The sequence below is a fragment of the Azolla caroliniana genome, unplaced genomic scaffold (assembly GCF_043228905.1).
Source record: "Azolla caroliniana isolate FFs.n. ecotype wild unplaced genomic scaffold, voAzoCaro1.0.p SCAF_10, whole genome shotgun sequence".
NCBI lineage: Eukaryota > Viridiplantae > Streptophyta > Polypodiopsida > Salviniales > Salviniaceae > Azolla > Azolla caroliniana.
Window position 1 is genome coordinate 15,395,429 of NW_028230445.1, and position 26,392 is coordinate 15,421,820.

Sequence of the window (26,392 nt, forward strand, 5' to 3'; positions counted from 1 at the left end):
AAATAGATAATATATGTATATGTAGTACTAGTAACTCAGTAGGAGTCAGGAACGTGCTCGGCTCAAGCCCAAACCGAGCCGTTAAACCGACTGTATTATTAACAACAAGCCTTCCAAAAAGATTTGAGTGAAAACGAGATTTTGTTTTAAATTTTAACCATTCCTCCCCTCCAAGATTCCAATGAGAATATCTACGCAAATGCAATAAAATACTCGCTCGGCTCAAGCCTATACCGAGCCGTTAAACCGACTGTATTAACAACAAGTCTTCCAAAAGGATTCGAGTGAAATCGAGATTTTGTTTTAATTTTTAACCATTCCTCCCCTCCAAGATTCCAATGAGAATCTACGCAAACGCAATCATCATTCCTTCTATGTAAAAAAAGCGATACCCCCGGGGTTCTCTCAACTCTGGTTGCACTACTAGAGAACCAACATGGGTCGAGTGTTCATTTTCCGCACGTCTGTTTGTTGAGGTTTTTTGGGTTGCCCTATTTGTGTGTGCTACTTTAAGCAGTTTCATCAATCCACTTCTCTAGGCACACAGAGTAGCTTAAGTACCAACAATGATGGTGGCCACATTTGTTGGCATGCATAACACAGGGCGAGAGCTTCTTCTTCTTCTTCTTTATCCTTTTTAAAAAAACATGATTTGAATTGTAATATGAAGTGCTTCTTCCTTGTGGTCTATGTTAATGATTGAGAGATTACGGTGTCTACCAGATCGATCAATTAATGAAGGTCGAGAAACCATGAAATGAAAAACCCGAGAGTTGTTGCTTGCATGCACCTATCTTGGGGGAGGAGGGGTGGGTTAAACTAGAGTAAACTAGACAGAGAGACATACATACATATATCATATATGTATAGAGAAAGAAAGAAATAAAGATATATTAACGTCTTCTAAGGCTAAAATTAGCCCATGAGACAATTGGTTTACAACAAAAATGGGGTATTTACCCATTCATCGAAAGAAAAAATAAAAACAAAACAAAATAAAATAGAGCCTACACTAAATGGTTATAGTAAAAAAAACATGTTCTATAAGGAAATGGCTTTATACTAGGCCTAGTTTCATTTCCATCCAAGTCTTTCGAAAAGAAGTAGGAGGTCAAAGGGTTTCAATGTGGATGTGGCCTGTGGTTCCAATGTAAGAGGTACCCCAACCATAGCTTCTAGGGCGGCGTAGCTCACGTTCCCTTGTCTTCTTAATCATTTCTACTCCACGTTGAGTTGCTTTTAAGCCCAACATCCAAGGGCGTTTGGTTGTTCTTTGCATTTCCGCTTCATCAAGAGAGAGGCGAGTGGCGTAGGTGTGTCCACGTTTATTGTCTCCCCTTATTCATGAAAAATTACATTAGTTTCATGTTGGTGGATATTAAAAGGGTTATCGCTAACACTTTGTAATTCATTCTCCCTATGTTGTTTTAGCTCTAAGATATACCTACCTAGTCTCTTTATATCCTGGGTAACTAATAGCTCAGAGAGGGTGGGAGACGGTCCTAGTATGTCTTGGTATTTCGCCCTTATCTCAGCATAAGTTGGATACTTACATGTAAAGTGATGTTCATCCTCTATCTCTATGTGACATAACCTACATATCCTTTCCTCTCTAAGGACTCTATTAGCACAATCATTCTCAATCTCAAGTTGGTGAGATGATATCCCTAGTTGTCCAATGGGCACCCTTAGTGCATTTGATAAGAATGTATCTAGATATTTTGGCCGTTAGAGAAGTGCAAGAAGTGTTCCTTACAGTACAACATTTTAGATGGGGGTGACTCTCGTGGGGTGATCCATTTATATTGGGTGTAAATTTGCCATATTTCTTGGTGTATTACTTTATTGCGGTCTTCATGAGAGATTAAAGTTTTGATCAGTTCCATGGTTGTACTTAAGGGGAGGTAGGTTATTAATGTCTATGCCATTTGCAAGTAACCAACTCACTACAATACTATACCAAGAGCTAGTGTCTCCGTACGCATATAGGGATCGGGATGCCTCAAAGGCTTGAAGGGATATCTTATCTTGTGGTTGGCTATGTATTTGATGAATAAAAGCTACCACTTGGAAAAGTGCTTCTATTAACATTGGGGACAAACTGAACTTTGCTCTAATAATGTCATGTGAAACTGTAGATTTGCTTCGGAGTTGATGTGATAACATCATCACCGAAGGTCTCTCTAATTGCGTCCACATAAAAGATGGTAGACCTGGAGCCCATACTACTGATGCATACATGAGGGAGGGGGTCACTAACGAGTCAATGAGCCATCCCTTAGTTCGTGGCTCTTGAAAGTATGCTTGGTGGCATTGTCTCTCTAAGAGTGATAGGGATGCATACCTCTCGTTAGTCTATCTTTGGCTGCTTGGGTCATCGAGAATTTACTTGAACGAGCACTAAAGGTGACTCCCAAGTACACATATGATCCAACTACCTCAACTGGTTTATGAGAGAGGATTAGGTGACATTTACTCCTAACTCGAGATGATGTATGAAAGATAAGAACTTTAGTTTTCGCTAGATTCACTACCAGTCCTTGTTGTGTGCAAATGTCATCTAGGGCATTAAGATGCTTTTGTAGGTCGTGTTCAGACTCTAAGAGCGAGATGATGTCATCTGCGTAGAGTAAGAGACTAACTTGTGTATCCTCAATGGCTACTCCATTGCCTCCCTTATGAGCAATAAAATCAGTGATCTCATCAATGTAGATCCCAAAAAGAGTCAGTGATAAGGGGGCAACCCTGTCTTACACCAATAGTGTTGGTGAAGCAATTGGATAGGGCACCTATGCATCTTACGCACCCAAAGACTTGCTCATATAGAGCATAGATGACCCAAGATTATGTCAGTTGGTATCTCCAAGTTTTTGAGCCTATCAAACAACCACTCCCTAGGAACGATGTCAAAGGCTTTGCGGAAGTCCATAAAGCAACAATATAGTTTCTTCTTGCGAGCCTTTGTCTGGTCAATTAAGCATCTAAGTGTGAAGATATGGTCAATGGTGGAGAAGGCTTGTCTAAAACCAGTCTGCTCAACAATATAGTTTCTTCTTGTGAGCCTTCGTCTGGTCAATTAAGCATCTAAGTGTGAAGATATGGTCAATAGTGGAGAAGGCTCGTCTAAAACCAACTTGCTCAAGTGCTTGAAGGCTTAAGGTTTCCATATAATTGTTGAGCTCTGCTTCCATTACTGCACCATATAGTTTAGCGACCGTATGACCTATCATAATGGTCCTATATGTATTTGGGTCCATTGGGTCCCTTCCTTTATGTATAGGGGCCACTGTGTTCATGGTCCATTCTGGTGGAAAACCCTCGGCGAGGGCGCGGTTAAAGATTAGTGTGAGAAAAGGGGTTAGGCACTCTTGAGCATATATGATGTCCTCGGCTCGTAAACCTGTGTGGTCCATGGATTTCCTATGTTGCAGTTTTTTTATGACCTTGGTGACCCTAGGGGTTGTGAAAAGTGTCCCCATGGTAGGTCAAGGTGTGGAGGGGATGGGGATGGGTGGTTGGTTTGAGACGTGGTAGAGTCTCTATGTATATGTGTGCCAAGTGTTGGGGTCCTCGATGGGTGTTTGTGGTCTTGGTTCCCGTAGTCTCTTCCATGCAAGGGCGTAATCCCTACTCATGAGCATGTGGTAGAGCTCCCAATGTTGAGGCGCTTCCCAAGCTCGTCTTTTACGACATGTCATCTTGTGCATCTCTTTGCGAGCTTGTACTGAGGAAATAGTACCACTAAGTCGCAACATTTTAAGCTATTTATACAAGTCTTTACAATCCTCATCATACCACTTGTTTTGTGGCATAGAAACTATTCTACTAGAGGTTTTTATCCATTTGAAATATTGTGCGTTGTCGAGACTAGGTTCTTGCATTGTAATCTCCTACGAGGAAGACTTCCCCTTGAGAATAATATTGGATTATGTCATCCGATAAAGGTTCATATGGAGAAGGCCCATGTGGCGCTCCTTCATCAACTATACTCGCCTCTCTAGCCATATTATACCAGGATCTTTTCGGGGGGAAGTAATAAATGGCGATAAATATCGCTTGATCCTTGATAGTGAGGACTTCCCACATAAAACGGGCTTTTGGGTCTGTCTTTAGTATTTCTATCCCATTATGTATCTCTCTCCGAAATAATATTGCAACCCCTCCAGACCCTCTAGTAGTGTGTCGACGTGAGGTTTGTCTAAAGACAGATTCCCAACAAAAACCTTCAACTCGTGGTAGTCCTCGGTTTAGATTTTGATGTGTTTCTACTAAGAAAAGTATATCAGATACCTTCAAAATCTCCTCTAGACGGTCAGGATGTGTCCAAAGTGCATCGTTACGATTCCATAAAGTCATCTTAATTTTATTGTCTATCACATGGGCCACACACCGTCAATTGGCGGCGCAATCATTTATTATCACTCGTCCGTCTCGGTAAAAGGCGTGATGCCCTTCTTTATGAGCTTGTATGACTTGCGGCATACAAGTTTTACGGTGCTCAATTTGCATCTTGGTAAGGTCCTCATATAGGAAGATAGGGTCCCCCCGCCTAGTCCTCGAAGAATTGGTCTCTTCTTGAAAAAATGTGATTCTAGAATTAGAGTCTTTAAACTGAAGGAGGTTTCACAGTTGGGCTGGGCGGTTTCACACCTAGGCGCCCGGACAGAGGACCCTGAGTTTACATATATATATATATATATATGTATACGTATATGTATTTATACATGTACATTGTATATCTATCTGTATATACCTGTATTTATACAGGCATTTGTATACATATATTTCCCCTGCAGACCGCAGGCGACAGATCTCTTCTCTGCAGAGAAGAGAAGAGCAGAGCAGAGCAGAGCAGAGCAGAGCAGAGCGGCGGATCAGTGTGGCTAGGAACCAGAAGCCCAAGACACACAGGCTTTCGCACCCAAGGAAAGAAGGTTTTCTGAGAGGTATAGAAGAAGGAAGGAAGGAAGGAGAAAGTAGGTAATCTCCATTGAAATAGAGGTGAGGGAAGCTCTTTCCCTGAGAAGAAAGAGGATAACCCGTGTGACTGCATAGAATAACAAGGAAAGACCGTCTCTGCGCACAAAGGGAGAAGAAGAAGACGATATACATCTCCGCAAAGAATAGTTTTGGAAAAAGAAGAAAACAGTTTCTGAGGTAAGAAGGAAGAAAAAGACAGCAAGATGCAGATGTTTATTGATCTCTGTGGCCAAGGAACAGTGTCTGCGCACATTGATGATCCGACCTCTACCACATTCAAAGATCTCCGAACCTCTCTTCTGCAGATCTCTCCATCACAAAGCTCTTCCTATTACTTCTCATACCGTGGTAAGATTCTTCCGGACTCTGACATTATTGCATCACATAATCTCTGTAGCTATGGAACACTACATATTGGGGTTAGGTTGCGTGGGGGTGGAGGTGATGGTGGTGCTACAGGAGCAGAATCTCGCGATTGTTATCTTAACATGTATGCTGTAAAGAAACCTGATAAAGTTGATCCCAATGAAGCTAGGATAGCTAAATGGACACGATGCACCCTCTCGTCAGAGCCTCTGAAACCTCCATTTGTTGTTGATTTTCTTGGGAATCTGTACAACAAAGAAGCTCTCGTGTCTGGTTTGCTCTCTAAGAGCTTGCCTAAAGAGATTAGGTATATTAAAGGGTTGAAAGACATGGTCACGATCCACCTTGGTTTGATTCCTGGTGCTAATGAAGATGATGAAACAAGGTTTCAGTGTCCAATTAGTGGTCTTGAATTCAATGGGAAGTATAAGTTTTTCGCTCTTCGTGGATGTGGTCATGTGCTTAGTGCAAGAGCTTTGAAGGAGTTGCAGTCTTCTTCTTGTTTGGTTTGTTCTAAGCCTTTTGTGGAGAATGATAAAATTGTGATCAATGGCAACGAAGAAGAAGTGACTGCACTTCGGCAAAGAATGGAAGAAGAGGAGGCGATGAAGTACCGTGAAAAGAAAGAGAAAAAGGAAAAGAAAGGGAAAATAACCGAAAAAGCTACGATTCAATTGAATGAAGAAGTTGAAGTGATGAAGGATTGGGAAATGAAGGAAAAGAATGGGAAAACAGGTGAGACGAAGGGAGGTGTTAGTGGTTCTTTGCATGATGATGAGATAATCAATACTGGTCTAGAAAGCAGAAGAAATGAAGAAAATCTCATTGTAAGACATGAGAAGGGTAGTGTTAAAAGGAAAGGATCCAACACAAGCAAGTCTATGGTTGTTACCGACGAAAAACCCAGAAGCCAGAAAGCTTCTCAAGCATCATCCAAGAAGTTCAAGGCGATGGATGTTATGCCTCCTAATGCAACAAAAGAAGTGTATGCTTCAATATTCTCGTCTTCAAGTAAGTCGAAAATAAAGGAAACTTACATGTGTAGGGCTCTTCCAATCGGAAGAAACTAGTATCCTTATTGGTTTTGAAGATGTACTATGTATACTCCATGTGAAAAACTTTTTAAGCAGAACAAAGTATGTATTGTGTATCAAGTCATCTTTCATTTCGTTGAATAGTTATAACCCACTGGAAATGTTGTTCTGCTTTATAATTCTCATACAAGCTAGTTAGAATATTTGAAGGTGAACTCAGATTCCTGCTTTATAATTTAGTTGTCACAAATGGCAATCTAACTGCCCTTAAGAAAAAAAGAGATGTGCATGTGTACTGCTAAAATATCATCCATATTGTATATGAACACTAATGAGGACATGCATGCATTCAAACGTGCATGTATTAGCTTAGCTTGCCTTTGCCATTATATTTGTTTCGCGAAGTTCGGCTTATCAAATTGTTTGTCATCTGTATTCAGATTTGAATCAATGCTTTTGGATTGGCATTTTATTGCTAAATCCTCATTGTGACATAAAAGAAAGTCATTATGTTCTTGTGGTTTTTAAGCCATAGGTAAACTCCCTTGCATGCGTTAAACTATGATTGAATCTTCTTTATGAGGGAATAAAAAAATGTAGATGTATTACTAAAGGCATACTTATGACTAATGTATGAAACACAAATGAAGGTGTCCATCCATTTAAACAAACTTGCATGCATTCACAATAGAAAATGCCATGAAGTTCAAAATTAAAATATCAGTAATGAAAGTTTGTTAATATATTTTGTTGAGTGTATAAAGATTCATTTATGCTTCATGGATTTTGATTAAGTTTTCGCAAGGTATCCATTAAAGAAAACATGGAAAGTAGGAGTAAGGATTCAAAGCAATTATGCTCTAAATTTCCATGGGAACTTATTCCCTTTAATTAGGATCAAACCACTATTCTTAAATGCAGATCTGTTTAGTTTTCCACTTCTTTTTTGAGTGCTCATTATTTCCCTTAACCTTCAACTTTTGCTCTAAATAGATGTTCTTCCTTACTTTTGACTGGTTTAGTGACACAATTCTTCGCAAGGTCTTTGTAGCTTTGTGCATTCGTAATGAAATTTTAGTTTTTCTTCTGGTTTAGTTAGAAGTCATCTTCACTCTTTTTAAAATCATTTTGCTGATTAATTGTGAAATCTAGTGTCTTGAGTTACAAACAACTTCAAATCTTTATGTCAATTTTATTGATGAAGGTGCTTAAATTTGTCACATTTACATGCTATTTTAAATCATGGAATAATTTAAGGTTCATGTCATTTGATACCTTTGGGAAGTTGTTTGATGAAATAGAGAAATCAACACTAATCCTTCATCATCTTGCAAAATCACGTGAGTGAGAACGTTTAAATTTCATTCCTTGGTTCTTAGTTACAAGAAGTTTTGTATGTGATGAAATGTGGAAGATCATTCTTTTTTGTGGTTGATTGATAAAGAAGACACTCGACTAATAGTACCTTATATTGATACGTGTTTCATAGTCCTTGGTAGTCATGAAATTAAAAGCCAATATAACATGCTATCAACTTGCTTGGGACATTGTAAAGTGGCATACAAATTATGCAAAGAATGTTGAGTATTGTCAATTATTTGTTTTTACATGGTAAAAAATGAAGTCATTCATGGAAATCTCAATATCCTAGGTTTGAGGAGGATACACAAACTCAAGAGTGAATACACAAAACATCACATAGGGGTGAAATGGTATGTGATGGTAAGCAATATCATGCTTTGAGATGAGCAATATGAATAACTTGGTTTTGGCTCCTGTTAATTTAGTTTGAATCAACATGAAACATAGTTAAAAAAGTGAAGGACATAGTCTATCAATACATATTGATACACTGGAGTTGTGTTTCCAATTGGAATTTGTGGAAAATCCTATTTTTCTTAATAACATTTAGTTGAAGACATTTCAGTCCCAAATATGACATTTCCATGTAGTAATGGCCACCATGTTGCGCTAGATACAACAAATAAATAGAGAAAAACGTATTTAATACTTTATTGATCATAATTGAACTCGCCTAGATATGTGTAAATTCAGCTATATGTGTAGGATCATCTTTCGATGTCTTTACCTAAGGCTTTTTCTTATTCAACTATTCTTCTTGAGAACCACCTCAAGGTCGGCATGCAAGGAAGTACTACCACTACCCTCTTGTTGATGAAATGGATGCTAGAGAGTGTCAATAACTTTGGAGCTACTAATTTGTAGGCTAATTACAAAGCAAACTCTTATCTTACTCCGAGACTTACGTGCACAAAATTAGACCTTACCACTAATCATTAAAAAAACCTTTTCCATGTTTTCACGCACTCAATAGATGAATAGACAAGAAATCATCAACATGATCCAACTTCAATTAGTTGGTTCAACATAATTCCACGATTTAATGATTAAAATATTGGGTGTATGCTTATAAGTTATAATTAAGGAAATGGTTAGAGAGAGAGTGAGAGAGATGGTCATGGATTATTCACAAAACACTCATCAAGAATTGATTATGGTGCAATTAGATTTGGAGAAAGCTTATGATCATGTTAATCGGTCCGTTGTTTCTAGATTAATGCATAAAATGGGCTTTGGACCATGCATGTCTGGCCTCATATTTTTATAGGAAAATTATGTGACGTCTCGAGTAATGCTTAATGGGGGAGTTACATCAGATATTTGGCCTCACAACATTTGTTCGTCAAGGATGCCCACTTAGCCCATTGTTGTTTGCTATTGTTACTCATCCCTTGTTAGTGATATTATCAAGGCTTGCAACAAATGGTGACATTGTGTGTCTACACCTTTCGTCTGGAGGGCAACTAGTAGCACAAGCTTTAGTAGATGATTCTTTCATGTTCCTACAAGCCTCATGAGAGAATCTTGAGAAGGGGATGTTTGTATGCAACCAATTTGCATGGCTTTCAGATTATATATTAATTGAAGGAAGTTTAGTCTCATGTCATGTACTGCAAGCGATTTGGAATGTTTAGGATGACAAGGATCCATGGTAAAGAAAGGCCCTATTTTTTGACACTTAGGGTATCCATTGGGAATGAACGTTATAGATGGTCAATTGATGGAATGGATGTCTAGAAAGTTAAGGGATAAGTTCATGTATTGGAAGTGACAATCTTGACCATTTCATGTATGCTTGAAAGTTGTACAATGTATTATGGAACCAATGATATTATGTTACTTGCCATTGTTGGCATGGACAAAGAAAACTTTGCATTCTGTTTTGCGACCTATTCGATATTTGTTGTGGAAGAAGAGGGATAAGATGGGAAACACATGGATTGCATGGAATCATCTAGGAACCCCTAAGTGCTTGGGGAGAGTTAGAATATTGGACTTATCTATGCATATGATGGCTCATAGATTTTCATTATTATAAGACATGTGTTTAGATTCACACCATGGATATCTATTGTTCAATAATTCATTGAGAACAAGGGTTTAACACATGGGAGGACAATGATTAAGGCTTCATGGGGGAAATTACTGAATGGATGTATTTCACTTAATATTTTGGGCTCTTCATATGTTCAACACTTGGTTATCTCATGGCAAGAAGCCCTCTTGTTATGTGTATGGAAACTATCACATAGTAGAGAGCATTGTACTTTTTTGTAAAAAGAATTACTTGTGACTTCTTGGGTATTATGTTGGCCAGGAAAGGAGAGATTGTGCTCTCAGTTTAACCGTTTGTTTTGTTTGGGGGTCAAAGAGATGGGAGATATAGTTGAGGATCCATCTCAAAGAACTTTTGAGTTTGTCAAAGTGGGGCAATTATTATGCATCCCGCCTAATTATGGGTTTATCTAGCAAGAACTAAGAAATATTGCATTGATGCAAGGTTCTTTACCTCTACAAATAGGAGAACAATCGTGGATTGATTGATATTTATGGGGTCAAATGCCGTTGTTACAAGTGAGTACTAACCTTTTGTATCATTGCTCCGTTGAGTCTCTTGGATGGCTATTGTTGCTCCCTCCTTTCATGTCGCTATACGACCATGCGAAAACATCTTTATAATTGGAGAGCAAGCTTACTAAAGCCGAACACTCGCCGTGTGCGAGTTCTTTCGCTATTTTCAACAGCCATGGGTCCTCACTTGTGCCAAGGTTGATTTCCTTGAGTGTTGACGCTTTCACTCGTTGTGATATTGCCAATTCTTGTTTGAGAGCTTCGTGGGCATGCCGTAGTTCTTCCACCGATTTTGGGTTAGGCTCTCGACCGACATCCTGATCCCCCTCTGTTGGTTCAGAGACACAAGGGTTGACCGCTTCCACAATGTTGATGTCAAATAGAGGTACAATCTTCTGGTGATCCTCGAGGAAGTTGTCGACTTCGTCATGTGCTAATCCATCTAGCATATGGACACCTTCGACATACAAAGGGGTGGCGTCCTTTGGTGTGGGGACTCATTCTTCCATGGTGACATCGGAATGATATCATGTTGCATTGCCAATGTTGTTTGATATTCACGGTGCGTAACCATGGGCGGCCCAACAACATGGGGTAGGCATGGGAGTTTCCTGTTGTAAAAACCACTGTCTAGATTGTGAAGATGTGGCCTCTGAGGACAAAATCGAGTTTCTAAATAAGGTCGCGAGGTTGGATGGAATGGGTGTCCGCCATATGCAACCAAAATGGGCAAGGTCCCCATTGTGTAAGGTCGAGGGATCTGCAGGTTGTCTCGCTAAGTACGTTGACTCCAGACCCGCCATCAATTTTGCAACCGCTTACCTCACGCCCTTTGATTATTAGCTTTACATCGGGGTTTTGTGTGTCCATTACTGGCGGACCATTGCTTGATTCGGCAAGGTGTACCGACATGTTTGGTTGTTCCTTGCTGGTGGTCAAGGATACAACCGTGTCCTTGAAGCGTGGAAGTAAGTGCAACACCTTGCTAAGGGGCATTGATATCTAGCAATCGGTGAGCGCTTGCCAGGTTGGATCCTTGTCGGAAAGTTCGGTGGGTGCCCATGGTGATTTCTTGCATTTCTCAATGCATTCGGCCGACGTTCGCGTTGTTGGCTTTTTCGATCCATTCTTGGGTAGCTTGTCGAACCTCATCCTGCACCTCCCATTGTGTCTGCTGACATTCTTGGCGAGGGCTCGATCGACAACTTGCTCAATTGTTTGTTGAGAGAAGTTGAAGAGAGCTAAAATTGGTCGAAGGGGATCATGTAGGCCCGCAAGGAAAGTGTCTTTCAGGTGGTTAGTCGAGACGTCATGAGCTAGCTGACGATAGAGGGCTTGAAATCAAATCGAAAATTATGGGATTGTCTCGTGAGGCACTTGTGCGATAGCGTAGAACTGGCGGAGTAGTTCCTGCTTGGGTATCTCCCGATGGAACAGACGGAGGAAGCGATCTCAGATGTCTTGAAAGGAAGTAAACTCCCCCAAATCGTGTTGGGAGTACCAACGCCCTACTGGCCCATCGAGGGATAACCCGAACTTTGTGATTTTTGATGTTTCGGTCTTGGCAATGGCCAATCGTTGTGTCGCATGGTTTGCTTTCCATGTGGACAAGAAAGATCTAACATGTGCCTCCACATAAACGCCATCTGTGTATCTCGGATATGGATACAACATCGTGTCGAAGTCGGGGTCTTCTAGTAGCACCGGTAAGAGGTTGTCTTCGGTTTGGTCAACTCTGGAGGTGTTGCTAGGCAAGGCAGGGTCGGAACTTGCGGCGGTGATTGCTCTATGAGACTTGAGTCGGTAGTGCTATTAGCTTGTTCGACACTTTAGGACATTAGCCAAGTGCATGTGCCTCGGGGCGCCGTTATGGCGGCTTGGTGTTACTCCTACACGTTGTTCGTTGTGGCCTCACAACATGAACCGGGCGTGCCAAATTGTGTTGCTCCCTCCTGGAGAACACGTTCGATTACTCCTCCTAAGTAATCGGGTCAAGGAATGTGGTGTGTAGAGACATAGACCCCGAGCCTAATCAGAGTGTTCTCGATTGCGAGAAGTTCACTCTGTAGAATCAACTACAACCGATTCAGATCGAATGTAGATAGATAGAAATAGATTTAATTGAGACAGACACAATGATTGCCCACAAGGTAAAATAGATCCTCGATTATAATAGCATACAATGCAATGTCATTACAGTACTGAGTAAAATTGGTATAGTTCTCACTCGTTTTCTAATCTAAGCTTAGTGCTCTTAGCTATATTCCTCTTCTAGGTTATGATCTCTCTTATTATCCTCTATTCTTCCATCCCCTATGTGTTCGCCACTTCCTCGATTATATAGCTTTCCCTTGACTCAACGCTTTCCCAACTACTCCCTTGATATTCGGCTTCTACATTCAGCTGTTTGAATTCAGCTTCTTTTGGTCCTTTCACATTCGTCCTTGTGTCCTTTTCATACTTGTCCTTCGCAATCCTTTTACACTTTGTCCCTACGGTCCCACCGGGTAGCAACTATCATCTAAGGTTGAAGAAGAATGGAAAATACACAAATATGATCGTGGGTGGTAGCGTATCTTAAAATGTAGTTGGCATTCTAAATTGCCAATTGTAACAAAGGTCTTCATTTGGAGAATTTTGATTGGAGGATTGCCTCTTGGATTAGCTCTAAAATATCATGGACTAGCAATGGGCAATTGCTTCTTTTGCACATATTTTCCTTGTAGAATATGTATTCTAAGTATTTTTAAAAAAAGGTAGAATGTTTAGCATATATAGTATATGCTAACTATTCTACAAAAATGGGACTATTAGAAAAATACAATCCAACAATTCATTACCACCTTGATTAGCTTTAAAATCCCATTTAATGTTCAATAGCTATTGACTAATTTTCTAAGAGCCCTAGAACTTCTTCGAACTCCCTTTCATAAATTAGGCGTTGAGGTTGCATCATGACGTTATCACCCAAGTATGTTGATATGCAATGAAAACGTAGTGGAGGATGAATTCACTTCTCGCAAGCTCAACAAATAAGGCAAATCACGAGAAGTATCATGACTTTTTTTTGCAAAAAAGAATTTATGTCCTTCTATACACAACTTTAGTCCCCTTATCGTGTAGTCCTTGCCTAAATTATCCTATCATCCTCAGCTACTATATACCCTGTGTTGATTGTACAAAATCTCGCCACCCTATGTCTACTTACATTTGGGCAACATATCATATTTATCTTACACTTTCACATGTCTCTATATTTATTTTTGAGTTATCCACCCACTTCTGTATGTATCTCATCGTATCATGACTTCATAGACGGCCATGATAATTTCTGTCATACTCAAATCTCTACCAAGAAAAATGAATGCTTATGTTTGTGCACTATTTTTACACCAGGAGTTTTATCCACCATCTTAGGAAGGAGTCACTGCAAGGTGATATATTTATTTGGTGCCTTCTTGGGCAATAAAATATTATTCTAATGACATAATGAGCACCTAATCCGTAAAAAATAGTTACATTTATTCATGTCTACCAAACTTGCACTATTCACATCAATGAAGTGATTAGGGAACTAACTAATTAGGCATGGTTGACATTATCAAAATATACTACAAATCTCCTCTTGACACAATGTTTGACCTTGAGATTAACAATTGGCAACGGTTCGGTTTGAATCGAACCGAACCGCGAAACCACGGTTTAACGGTTTCAACAGTTCGGTTTAGTTCAGGTTTAGGTTTTTCTAAATGGTTCAGTTTGGTTTAAACAGTAAAAAAACCACGGTTTAAATAGTAACGGTGTCGTGAAGATTTTCGGCAATAGTGTGAAAATCCCATAAAACGTACGAAATCGAGTATGAATCACATAATACAATAATTGTGAAGAAAACATTTTTAATATCTAAGTACAAAATGATGGAGGTTTCGAATGCACTTTATTACACGAGAAATGGACAACTAAATGTCAAGATATGAGGGTATAAAGTTTGTGAAAAGAAAAGAGAAATTTGTGAGATATCCCACATAGGCACGACAAATACGGCTCTCATCATATATAAGGTGGAGCAAAAAATATTATCTTTGTGTCTATGTGTGGAGCATAGAGAGTTCAAGGTAACTTGAACTTAGAGTGGAGGTGGCTAGCTACTCAAAAAGGGTTTTGGCCAACCAAAACCGGACCGACGATGGAGTCGGTGATCCGACGGCATCCGACCGCAATCCGGCGGCGGCATGCGGCACCGGCATCCGGCGAGGCACCGGTATCCGGCGACGGCGTCAGCATCCGGCGGCGGCACCTGTATCCGACGGCGACATCCGGCGAACCGGCGACTAGATAAAATAAATATATAAATATATATACATATTTACATATACAAGGAGGGCAAGTGTGAATTCGAACCTTGCACCTCCAAGTTAAGAGTCAAATGGCTTACCATTAAGCCATAGTATTTAGTTGAAATTATATTTCTATCATTGTAGTTTTACATGTAAATTCTCATCCATGAGTGCTAAAATGAGTGACATGGTTAGCATACACCACATGTAATACTTAAGCGCCAAATGGCAAACATGCAATTTATGCATGTCTTGTACCCTCACATGCATCATATGCATGAGAGCATCTATAAAAGAGGGAAGGGAGAGGAGAAAAACATGGTTTTTTTTATGAAAATTAAGAAGAAGAAATTCGTTATCAAATCAATCGTGTGATCTCATCTTCTCTCTTTCCCAATCTATCTTAAGTACTTTCTCGCCAAAGCTTGTATCGACTCTAAATCCTTCTGGTCCAGAACCCCGGTGGTTCCGCCTCACGATCCGCGCGTAGTGACGGATCTTCACGACAACGGTTTCTATTTTTTAATTTGTTTTGAATTTTTTTAAAAAATTCTAAAATTATAAAAAAAATTCTAAAAAATTCTAAAAATTGTTTTTTAACAAGCTTTTCATTTTTACACCTTATTCTCACATTTTAGGAACATCTTAAAAATTCTAAAAATTCTAAATAATGAAATATTATAAATTTTAAAAAATTAAAAATTTAACATATGTTGAAAGCCGAAACTGAACCATGAAACCGCAGTTTTTACGGTTTAATGGTTTAACAGATTGAAAAATGTTTAACGGTTTCACAGTTTGGTTTAGGTTTCAAAATGTTTTAACGGTTCGGTTTGGTCCCTCTCAAACCGAACCGAACCGTTGTCGATTGTTACTTGAGATGGGCATTTAGTTTATGTCAATGTATTAGTCTATAGTTGTGTTAGAGCCACTCTTGTAGTTAACGAAATCACTAAGTAGAAGTATGTTAAGTATTCGTTGGATGCCTCACCTCTAATGCTACATAAAAAGTGCGGATCGGCAATGGTTCGGTTTAGGCTTAACCGGTTTGGCCTTGGTTAAGCCTAAACCGTTTTCGGGTTCTCAAACTTGAACCAAACCAAACCAAAACGATCCCTAAACTAGTTTAAGCTAAACCGGTTTGTGAATCGGCTTGGGAATTGGCTTGGAAACCGGTTTTGAAACCTCCTCTCCCTACCTCCCTCTCCCTCTCCCTCCCTCTCTCCCTCCCTCCCTCTACCTCAGTGTGTAGTCTCCCTCTCTCCCTCTCTCCCCCCCTCTCTCTCAAGTTTCTAACTAATTTCTAACTTTTGAAGTTTTTCTTTAACCTAACTAGTAAACCACATAAATGGCTTTACAGGTTTGGCAAGGATCAAGCCAAGTCGAACCGAGTTCAAACCGTTTAGTCAAGCTCAAGCATGAGCCGAGCCACTAAACCGTTTAAAATTGGTTTAACTCAACGGTTTAGGCTTGAGCCGAGCCGTTGCCGATCCCTAATACAAGGATAAATTGAAGATTCCTTAGAGAGAGAGCCTTTTTAACCTTTATACCCACCTAAGTGTTAAACAGACATTGTTGTAATAAAGTTAAATAAGTAGAAACTATAAACTTTTTGTAAGTTATCTCCTCATTTGATAACCTCATAGAGTTAAATCTTAACATGCCTCCCCTCTCTCTCATGAAAAAACACAATTATGTGAATAAATATGTGCGTAAAACACTGTAAACAATGGGACCACAAGTGAGTGATGTCATTGCTATATGGGCAGTGAGACATGCAGAATCACCATTTGGCAAGATGAACACTCCATAAAGGAAAGAATTATGACTTGCTCAAATAAACATAACTACCACATCAATACTCCCTTCAAGTTTCATAGGTATGCTCCAAGTCCATGTTTACCATGAAATACAAAATCATCACACATCCCAATTATGATGCAATCCCACTATCTTGTCATCAAATAAGAACGTGACAAAACTTGCCAGATTTGAGAAATATTACCCCAAATGTGACAAACAACCAAACATTGTTTGAAACAATGAGTTACTATCTTCCACTTGAACAATGCAAAAGATACAATCACACCTTGTTAGTCCACCTCACTTGAGTGTTGATCCCAAAGGTAAACCCTCAATCAATCTTCTTAGATAAAGACCTTTGCTACAAGTGGTAATTTAGAATGTCAATTATGTTTCAAGATCTACCACAATCTATAATTAAAGTTGCATATTCTCCATTCTTGTTCTACCTTAGATGATTGCGATCGAAGAGATTGAATTGAGTATGGTATGCTCTCTTTCCATGATTAGAGTTAAAATAATATTAGAAAACAACAATTCTAAAACGTAGAATACGTGGGGAATACTTCAAAGTATTCTAAAACGTACACATTTTTTAACAACTATGGATACAAAAGGTTGAAACTGTGAAAATAAATCTAGGGGCTAGGATCCGTCCACATAAAGAAGGTATGCGATTTGTTGGCTTTAATGCAAGTTTGTTGTTCCTTATTTACATTATACTCAATCAATCATCACATTTTTGTTTAAGAATCTATGCAAGTGAACAATCAATCATTCAATGTCTTTTGTATGATAGAGGTTAACTTGACCATCAAATGTGACGTGTTTAATCCATTTGATTTTCATAAGTCATAAAGAAATTGGATAGGTAAATTGTACATTTGACTCAACAAGGACACAAATAGAAAATATAATATCAATAGATTATCCGTGCCTAGGACCTGCAAGTTGCATAATGCACAATAAAAGGTCTAGAATGAAGTAGAATCGTGGCTATACATTGCCCATGCTTAGATGCATTGGTTTCTCTACTAACTGAAAGTTGTGGATAAAAAATAGACCCAAATGCTTATTCTGTAAAAGAAACCTTAAGTAATCATACAATTCTATTTGTACCCATTTTGAGAATAGACACATTGTGCCCTAACATTGAACGAATAACGAAAAATTATACCATCACAGTTTGAGAATATCAACTTCAAAGACATTGCGTCCTTTACTTCATGTTCTTTGAACAAAGTTTAATTTCCTAAAATATGTTGGAGCTTAAGAGTTTTCCATTTTTTGGGTGGTTACTTTTCTTGTTTGAATATTCTACAATATTAAATTAATCCTTTATTGATATGGTCTTCTTTCTCCTCCATTTAAGGGATATTGTTCTTTTCTTAATAGTATTAGGGGGCTCATTCACAAAGAGAAGAAAGGACTTACAAGTTACAATTTTCTCCCCTGTAGAATCTTTTTCGGGTGCTATTAATGCTTGAAAAACTAGGAGGACGAATATTTGTAAGGAAAGGATATCCTACAATCTCTACTTCGAATCACAATGCACTTAATTGCTACATAGGATCACCATTGCTTTAGCATATTCCATCGTTGTTCCTTTACGAATTAAATTTTGTGTAGCCCATCCCATACTAGTAAACTTAGTTTTTCGAACATTTTAGGTGTATATGACAAGGGTGGCAATATCTGACTTTAGAAGAGTTACGAGATTATTCAAGGGCATCTTGTTACCAACATTCTACAAGTCTTTGTACAATAAACCCTTCCATTTCTTGAGACTATATCACTTTTACATGGAGATTGTGTGCGTCGAGGGGCTTTGTGAAGCACAGATGCAATAAAACCCTTCACATTGACTTCCTAGAATTGCATCGGAATCAAATAAAATAGTATGAAGACACACAAGGAAACGATTAGGTGGGAAACAATTGCAACACGTCTTAGATGTGGCTTTCATGATGAGACTTGATAACTTCAAGGATTGAGAAAAATCTCATCAAACTCTGCTCTGCTTTGCAATCAAGTACATTTGACAATGAAAAATGTCACACTCTACTTGAGTATACGATCTTCAATATTATGAGAGGTCTCTTTCCACATCATAAATTCAACCAGATCTATCGTGTCACTACAAACATTTCTCTCATTGTTACAACATGAACTCTTAAGTGAAAATGCTCGAGGAAACATTACTAAGCATTTGAAAATTAATTATGACCCTCCCTCCCCTACCCCACATGTTGTATGTAGAAGTTTCTTCTAGCCACACCTCCAATGATGATAAGTAAATCTATTTATCTCACTATGATACCTTTGTGAGAAAATATATATTTTTGTCTTTGAAACTTTGGCGATTAAATGTTGTTTCTTTTAGGCCTCTAGATGAAGTGTTGGAGAAAATATCAAAATACACCAAATGTGACATAATTTTACCAAATGATTCTTTCTCAATATGTAAAAAGAAAGACACTATTCTTTGGTTAGCTTTTAGATAACATTTAGAGATAAGACAATAGCTTTCATATGCGAACTCCAAGGCAGTAATTTTTCATATGGCAATGGTAAGTGACATACACTTGTTTTGGTAATATCTACTTAAACTGTTAGCCATCTACTCAACGACATGACATTTCATATCAAGCTTGATTCTAAGTCCACAATTTTCTAGGTCCCATCTATTCGATGTTTAGTCATCTCATGGATGTAGAGATCTATCTATCTATCTAATGTTTAGTGATGTCCATGTCCTAGCTTTATTTCGAGGTTTCATATATGGGAGGGTATACATTGACTTTAATAGTCTTCACCCCCCCTTGTTAACAATATATATTCCCTAAAAACAAATTCAGAAAACTTTGAAAGGAAGTGTGCCTTAGTTGTCTAAAGAAGATGTTGACAAGTTAGCATCACACCACTTGATCGAGAAAACTTATGATGGTGACTATGAACTATTTGTTCTACATATGAATTTAAGATAACGTTTTGGCTTTTGTAGTAGTGGGGGGATGCGGCATGGAATGTATCTTGTGCAACAAACACCTATCGACCAAGAGAATTGGGTGAAACCATTGGGTTGGAATTCTTTTGAACACACTACTACAAATGGGTAACTTGAAAAATGTAATGCGCCTTAAAATACAAAAGTAAGCCCAACTTGTATGTTGCCTTCCCAAATTGTTTAAAATTGTCGACGGACAAAAATATTGACAGTCTTAAGAGTCTTGGGCTTCTCGGGCACATTGAAATAAATGTTTTCACCCTCCTTGAAGCTAATTATACGATGCCTCTAATCAACATATGCTTTATATTGATCTTGAGCTTGTTGCAATATACAACATCCACCATATGCTAATGATTTGAATTGCCTCCCCAAAACAAAAGAGCATGTTTCTTATGTGATCCAAACACGATCGATGATGTGAATAAGTTTAGCATGAATTGGCTATGATTTGTCATCCTCATACTCAAGCTCATGAGTAAAAACTAGTCCTCCCAACTCATTTCATTGACTTGTATGAGCTGTGTATTTCCATGTATTTAACAAACACATTCAATTTGGGTATATGTTTAAAGGTGATATGATGGAGTAAATGATAGAACTATGTTCAAATCTTTGAAAAACCCCAATCTTTTTATACTATATTGATTGCAACATATATATGATTTGAAGGTCCACACGTGTTAACAATTGACACTTGTCTCAAAGTGATATGATGGAGTAAACGATAGAACTATGTTCAAATATTTGAACAACCCCAATGCCTAAAAATGGTAGATAAACTTGTGAGTACGTTAGATTTAGTTTGTGTGGGCATCCATATGGTTGATAAATATGGCAAACCAACTTATTAAAGGTAATAGGTCATACGAAAATTATTCAACTTGATGAGGGCTTCATAGAGTGTGCTTAACGTGTGTTGTGAGATAGAGCCATAAAAGTGCCCATTTTTTTCTACTATATTGATTGCAACATGTATGATTTGAAGATCCACGTGTGTTTAGCCTTAACAAGTGGCACTTGTCTCAAAGTGGTTTGAGGTAAAGAAGGAATAAGCCAAAATCATAAGAGAAGTAAAGGAGGGGGGCACATCAAACTAGGAGCAACACCAACAACCACTAGTGAAAAGAAGAAGAAGAAAATACTGAAACAAGGAGATCTCTTATACGACAAAGAAAGGAAAATAATAAAAGAATGCAAGAAAGACAATGGGGTATGTTGAAGACGTGATATATAAAGTAAAAAAAACGATTGACAACAAGAATGTGAGCGAAAGTGTGATTGAGATTGATATCGATGAGATATCTTGTAATAATGGCATTCAATCATATTAATCCTAGTGAAATCCCTTGTGTATTCTACATCTTTCTCTTTAATTCTATTTAAACTTGTTGGGTGAGAGTTTGAGAGTTTGGATCTTGCAAGAGAAACAAATGAAAATACAAACTAATCCACAAAAATATAGCACTATATATTTTGTTGTTTAACACGGTCGTCGGTAAGCTTGTTAGAGATGTCATGAGTACATTTAAAGAAATCTTCCAAATTCCAATGGTTATAACCAACATAAGTACCTAAATGCGTTTGAAATTTGGACCTATTTTTCCAAAAGAAGAATATACTCCATTAGTTAAAATGACATACACTACACAACTTTAGACATTACCTACTTCCATATGGACTACATCACTTGTTTATCTTACACTAAATAGCCCACATGTTTGTTCTCCATGTTTGTCGTGTCATTCACGAACTTTCGGCCTATTTGTTTGCCCAATAGAACACTTCAATACACAACATATAAAAAAATTTAGTATAAGCAAAGCCAATAAAACTTTATGCGCATATGGAGATACGTTGTACACATATTAAGATGTTGGCATTTGAGTTATTGTGACGTTCGTGAAGATATGATGGTTGTTGCCTAATGTCATGGTTTGTGGAGATACTATACTATACATGGAAGAAAGAAGTGTGAACATATCACTAACACACCCCATCCAAACACATTCATGATATCATAAGATTTTAGGTATCTGTTAAGGGTACCCTCCACAAGTTATATTTGCCCTTTTGGTATTGAACTACAATCAAACTATTGAAGAATACCTTGAATACTTTTCAGTCTTTCAAGTTCATTTAGGTGTATAGACAACAAAATTCACTAACACAATTTGGAACTTACAACCATATAAATTGTGACATTGCTTGGGAGCATAGATGAAAGCAAAATAACTCACTCACAAACGTTGAATTGGTGTTGTTCAGCACCAATCAACTTTTTCCTTTCGAATATAATAAGAAGAGATGGAGAAAGACGGGAGGCTTGTCTTGTGTGTCAAAAGAAGATTTATAGTCAACTGTGCAACTTGACATAAATATGCTTTACCACTAGCCAACACGTCCTAAACTAAAGATCGACAAGAAAATGAAGAAATATGTTTCTTGATTTTCACATGGACCCTAACACAATCATTACTATCAAAGAAAAAGTAGTGAAGTCGCATCTTTCTTCGTTGAAAAAACTGTGCGTAATCACTACGGCTATCCTTTGGGGAGCCAAACAACATTGGGGTATTATAGTAATTTGTTACAAATCTATGACATCTCTGTTTAAAATTTAAAATAGAGCATCAAAATTTAACCTTAAATAGTCAAGGCTTTTCACCCAATGGGATGTAATTTTCTTTTGCTGAGCAAGTGGTAGATGGGCTTCTTAATTTTGGGGGCTTTTTTTCCATGATGTCAAGCTTTTGTTTGGCATATTCATGAGCCTTTTCCTTTGTGTTCTATGCATAACCATCCATGCATCAATGGCCATACATTGACCCATCTATGAAACATCCATGACATAATCATAACCATCTATATCCCTGAATTCCATGGGTAACATCCATGCATTCTCCTAATTATAACATCAGATGTGGTGTCATTGACCATTACAATACCATAATCATAACCATGTGTATACTTCCATTCCATGGGTAAGTTGTAACATCCATACAATATCCTAATCATAATGTCATATGCAGTGTCATTGACACATCCATAACATACCACAAAAATTAACAAGCTTAAATTCCAACTCACAATTATGCATTCTCATAATCATATACATAAATGGTGACTATGGCACATCCATTACAACACCCATGACTCATGAGCATTAATACCATTGCATTCCATCTGCAACCACAAGATATTGTAGTGACGTGTCACAATAATAAAAAGCAACCATGGTTGGAATAGAACTATTTCCATTTGCAACTTGTGACAACTTCATTATCACATGCCATCCCTTTCCATTAACTCGAGAATATCGCCATATACGCCTCCCAATAGTGCACATAGTGATTTGCTGAGCACATGAATTTCTCACAATCCTTTGCTACACATTCGTGTGGGAATGCATGGGACATCGCCGTGTTCGGGGATTTGTTTTGCAAGCTTATGTTTCAACTCCCTTACATTTGGCTCCACATCATCGTGTTGGATTATCTCATTGATATTGAAGGCATCATTTTCATTAACTGCTATGAAAAAAAAGTTTCACTTGTGCATCTGACCACAGTTTCTTCTTGTAATGTTTACAAAAAACTCTTGTTTACACACGAGAACGCAAGGTTTAAATTTATGTTTTTCGTTCTATTTTGTTATGATAAAAAGAACTTGTTTTAAACTAGCAAATCCAATGTGTGAAAGTATTTTTTTTTAATCCTTACAAGAAAAACATATTTTGTTGCCCACACAAACATGTAGTTTGAGCACATCTGATTAACATGATATTTTGTACTTTGAATGGCAAGCAATGTACACATTATTGACAATTGTTATTCAAATTTGTTCTAATATTGTGATGGTTGATCATGAAGCTTTTATTCATTCCTCTATTCATTTCAAAAATCAATTGTTTAACATGGTTTTCTATTCCATAATTTAATAAGTTCCTTACATGAAGTTTGATGCACAATCTTTGGTTAGTCTATTACTACATGTCAAATCTCAACATACTAAGTAGGAATCTTCGATAATTTATATGTTATGAAAATTGACTTCGAACCTCTTGTAGCTTCATAGATGTATCACGTATGAGTCATAGATGTGTGGTCCATGGACAACATGTGGATGTATCATGCATGGGTCACAAAGAGGAAAAAACACGCTTCTAAAGTCTTGACAAATTTGGTTAGACACTTGCTTGCCTCTCAGCTAAAGAAATTCATTTCTCCACCTGATGTTAGTAGTTTATTTTGCTTTTTTCTTCCAATCTTGATTTCTCTCCTCTTCACATAATGACATCCATGCACACTTTTTAACCTTGGTTTGTAAATTTTCTCTACGAATCATTGGTGACAATATATCTAACAATGTGAATTCTGAGCTAGAGCATGGAAGGAGAAAACATTTATTTGAGTTCGTTAAAGTTGCACTCATTCACTTAACGATTCGTTGAATGTGAGCATCAAATTTAGTGCCCTCTTCTCTACATAGTTTATAATATATTCAAAAAGAGCTATGCAATGCGAATATACAATTATTATGTGACACGACATCCTTTGTGTCCATGTAAAAATTGTTCGATGCAGTTTATTATTCTGCTATAAAATTAAATGTAGAGATAAGACATTTGAAAAAGAATGTCCCTTATTAAGAAGATGGTTCTAAGTGGGTAACAGAAGGGACCCGAATAAATAGTTTTGACTTCTTCCCAGAGGGTCATATTTTTGCATGATGACTCCAAGAGGTACATCAAGGAATAGGTCCCCCTACTCATTATCTTAGAGTTGATATGCATCTATAGTTTCGCTCTTTAGAAACATAATGTATGAACACGTGTGTTTTTGATGGACAGGGGATTCCTTAACAATAAAAATTGACCTAACAACTTAAAACCAATGTGAGAGTTTATGCTTTGTTGTCAACCTAGTGTTTGTCATGTCCAACTTGAAGATGGACATGAAACCATCATGTGTTCAAAGCTCAAATTTTATGATATGCAAAATAGTAGTTGTTAGCTTCGATTGAGAGTTGCAAGGGACGAGGCGTATGTAAAACTGATTGTCAATAAATGTTAAAAGAAATTAACAACCATAAATGAAAATGTGAACTAGTGGTCCTCACAATCTTCTAGGTATAGATCAGAATGATTATTAAATGACATCGGAAAAGAGCTAAACATAAGGATTATGTACTTTTAGGATTTGTTGTAATTATTCAGTTCAAAATCAAATGAATGGATGAACATGCAAAAAGCTATGGAAACAAAGTGATAGTAAACCAAATAAGCCATGATTTCATAAACTTTTGTTTCTTAGAAACGTATCGTTGCACACATCCGTTTAAAATAAAAGGTACGATAATTAAAAAAATAAAGCCATTGTGTTACTTCTAGGCATTCTTCAAGCACATGTGTTTATTTTGGTTGGAGCTCTACCTCCTTACCAAGGTTGTACGTTGGGGTGTAATCATTGTCGGTCGTTAAACACTCTCAAACAACTAGCCTTCCTTTCCTCGCTTAAGTAGTTATTAGAGCCTCAATGAGGCTTAATCATTGAACATATTTTTTTTATTTATTTTCCAAAAAATCACTACTTTGCATTAGTTAGCAAACAAAATTACATCATAGAACTCTCAAAATTCCTCTCAACAGCCCTCACTCTGGCCTTCCCACCAAAGCGGACATAGTCCCCACCTCATTTTCAACAAACGTAACCAAACAACTCCAATAACCTAGTTATTTGTACCATAACTATACAAATTTACAACACCTAGACGTTGTTGGAAACTATTGGGGGAAACAACCATCGGGGTGCTTGGTAGTGCCATTGAGGCCATGATGATGATCTGCCGACCATAGGAGAATTACCCCATTTCAGCAAGAACTTTGATCGAGATCTTTCAGCTGCATCAGATTCCCCCTTAGTCGAGTCGTATCGTCCCCGCAACCAAGAGACCAACTCAAACCAGATATTTATTAATACCTCACCACTAGGGATCTTTTGTTGTTGAAAAACAAACTTACAGCGGTTGGTCCAAATGTGCCAGACCGATAAACAAGCCACCATCCTCCATATCTCTTCAAAAAGTTCTGAGTTAGTGTCAAGTCGAACTCCAGCCCGTTGAAGCACCTTGCCACCCTGCACTATAAATCCATGTCCGTGAGGGTTTAACTGTTTAGCCCAACCTTCCCCTGTTAACTTCAGCCCCTGTACGGACCCCCATACAACTCTCCCATTCACGTCGCATGCTGCCACTATCCGGAGACTTCTACGCCAAATGTTAATAGCCTCGTTACAATTCCAAAAACAATGAGGAATTGATTCCAAAGGGTGACCACAAATTTTGAATCATTGAACAAATTAGTTAACGATATGTAAACGTAGGCATAAATGAAAAAACGACACTTCAATTAGTTGAAGCAGACCACAAACACATGCAAGAATACCAAAAGCTTAGAGTAAATCACTTTTTTTCTTCCAAAAAAAACACTACTTCGCATTAGTTAACAAACCCAATACAACAAAGTTCAACTCGAATCCACAATGGGATCAGTATATACAACACGGAGGAACAACTCCAAAACCAACAAAAAAAACCCAGCAAAACTCATGCGGCCTTTATCCCCAACAAAACTGAAACAAACCCCAATTTACACCATCTCTACTCATCCAAACGTACTCTTTTTTCATCTATACCTACATATTTACATCTCATGTACAATATAGGGGGCCATCGGCAGAAACAACCACCTAGGCGCCTGGTAGTTCCACTTAGGCCTTGTCGAAGATATGACCATCATGGGAGAACCACCCCATTTCAGCAAGAACTTAGACCTTGCCCTTTCTGCTTCATCTGATTCCCCCTGAATTGAGTCATACCGTCCACACAACCATGTTACTAGCTCAAACCAAATATTTAGAATCACCTCACCA

General features: G+C 38.0%; 2 protein-coding genes across 2 annotated transcripts in view; both read left to right on the top strand.

Moving 5' to 3' along the window:
* The window catches only part of LOC147859163 (uncharacterized), a 73,076-nt gene that overhangs the window by 34,997 nt on the left and 11,687 nt on the right, over positions 1-26,392 (top strand). The gene's annotated exons all lie outside the window — the stretch shown is intronic.
* On the top strand, positions 4,886-6,595 carry LOC147859167 (RTF2 RING-finger protein). The gene has a single exon (XM_087326198.1). The coding sequence runs from the start codon at positions 5,184-5,186 to the stop codon at positions 6,414-6,416; it is 1,233 nt and encodes a 410-aa protein (XP_087182324.1). The 5' UTR covers positions 4,886-5,183; the 3' UTR covers positions 6,417-6,595.

Excerpts from the sequence above, each read along its gene's own strand:
- LOC147859167 (XM_087326198.1), top strand. The coding sequence starts at position 5,184 with ATGCAGATGTTTATTGATCTCTGTGGCCAAGGAACAGTGTCTGCGCAC.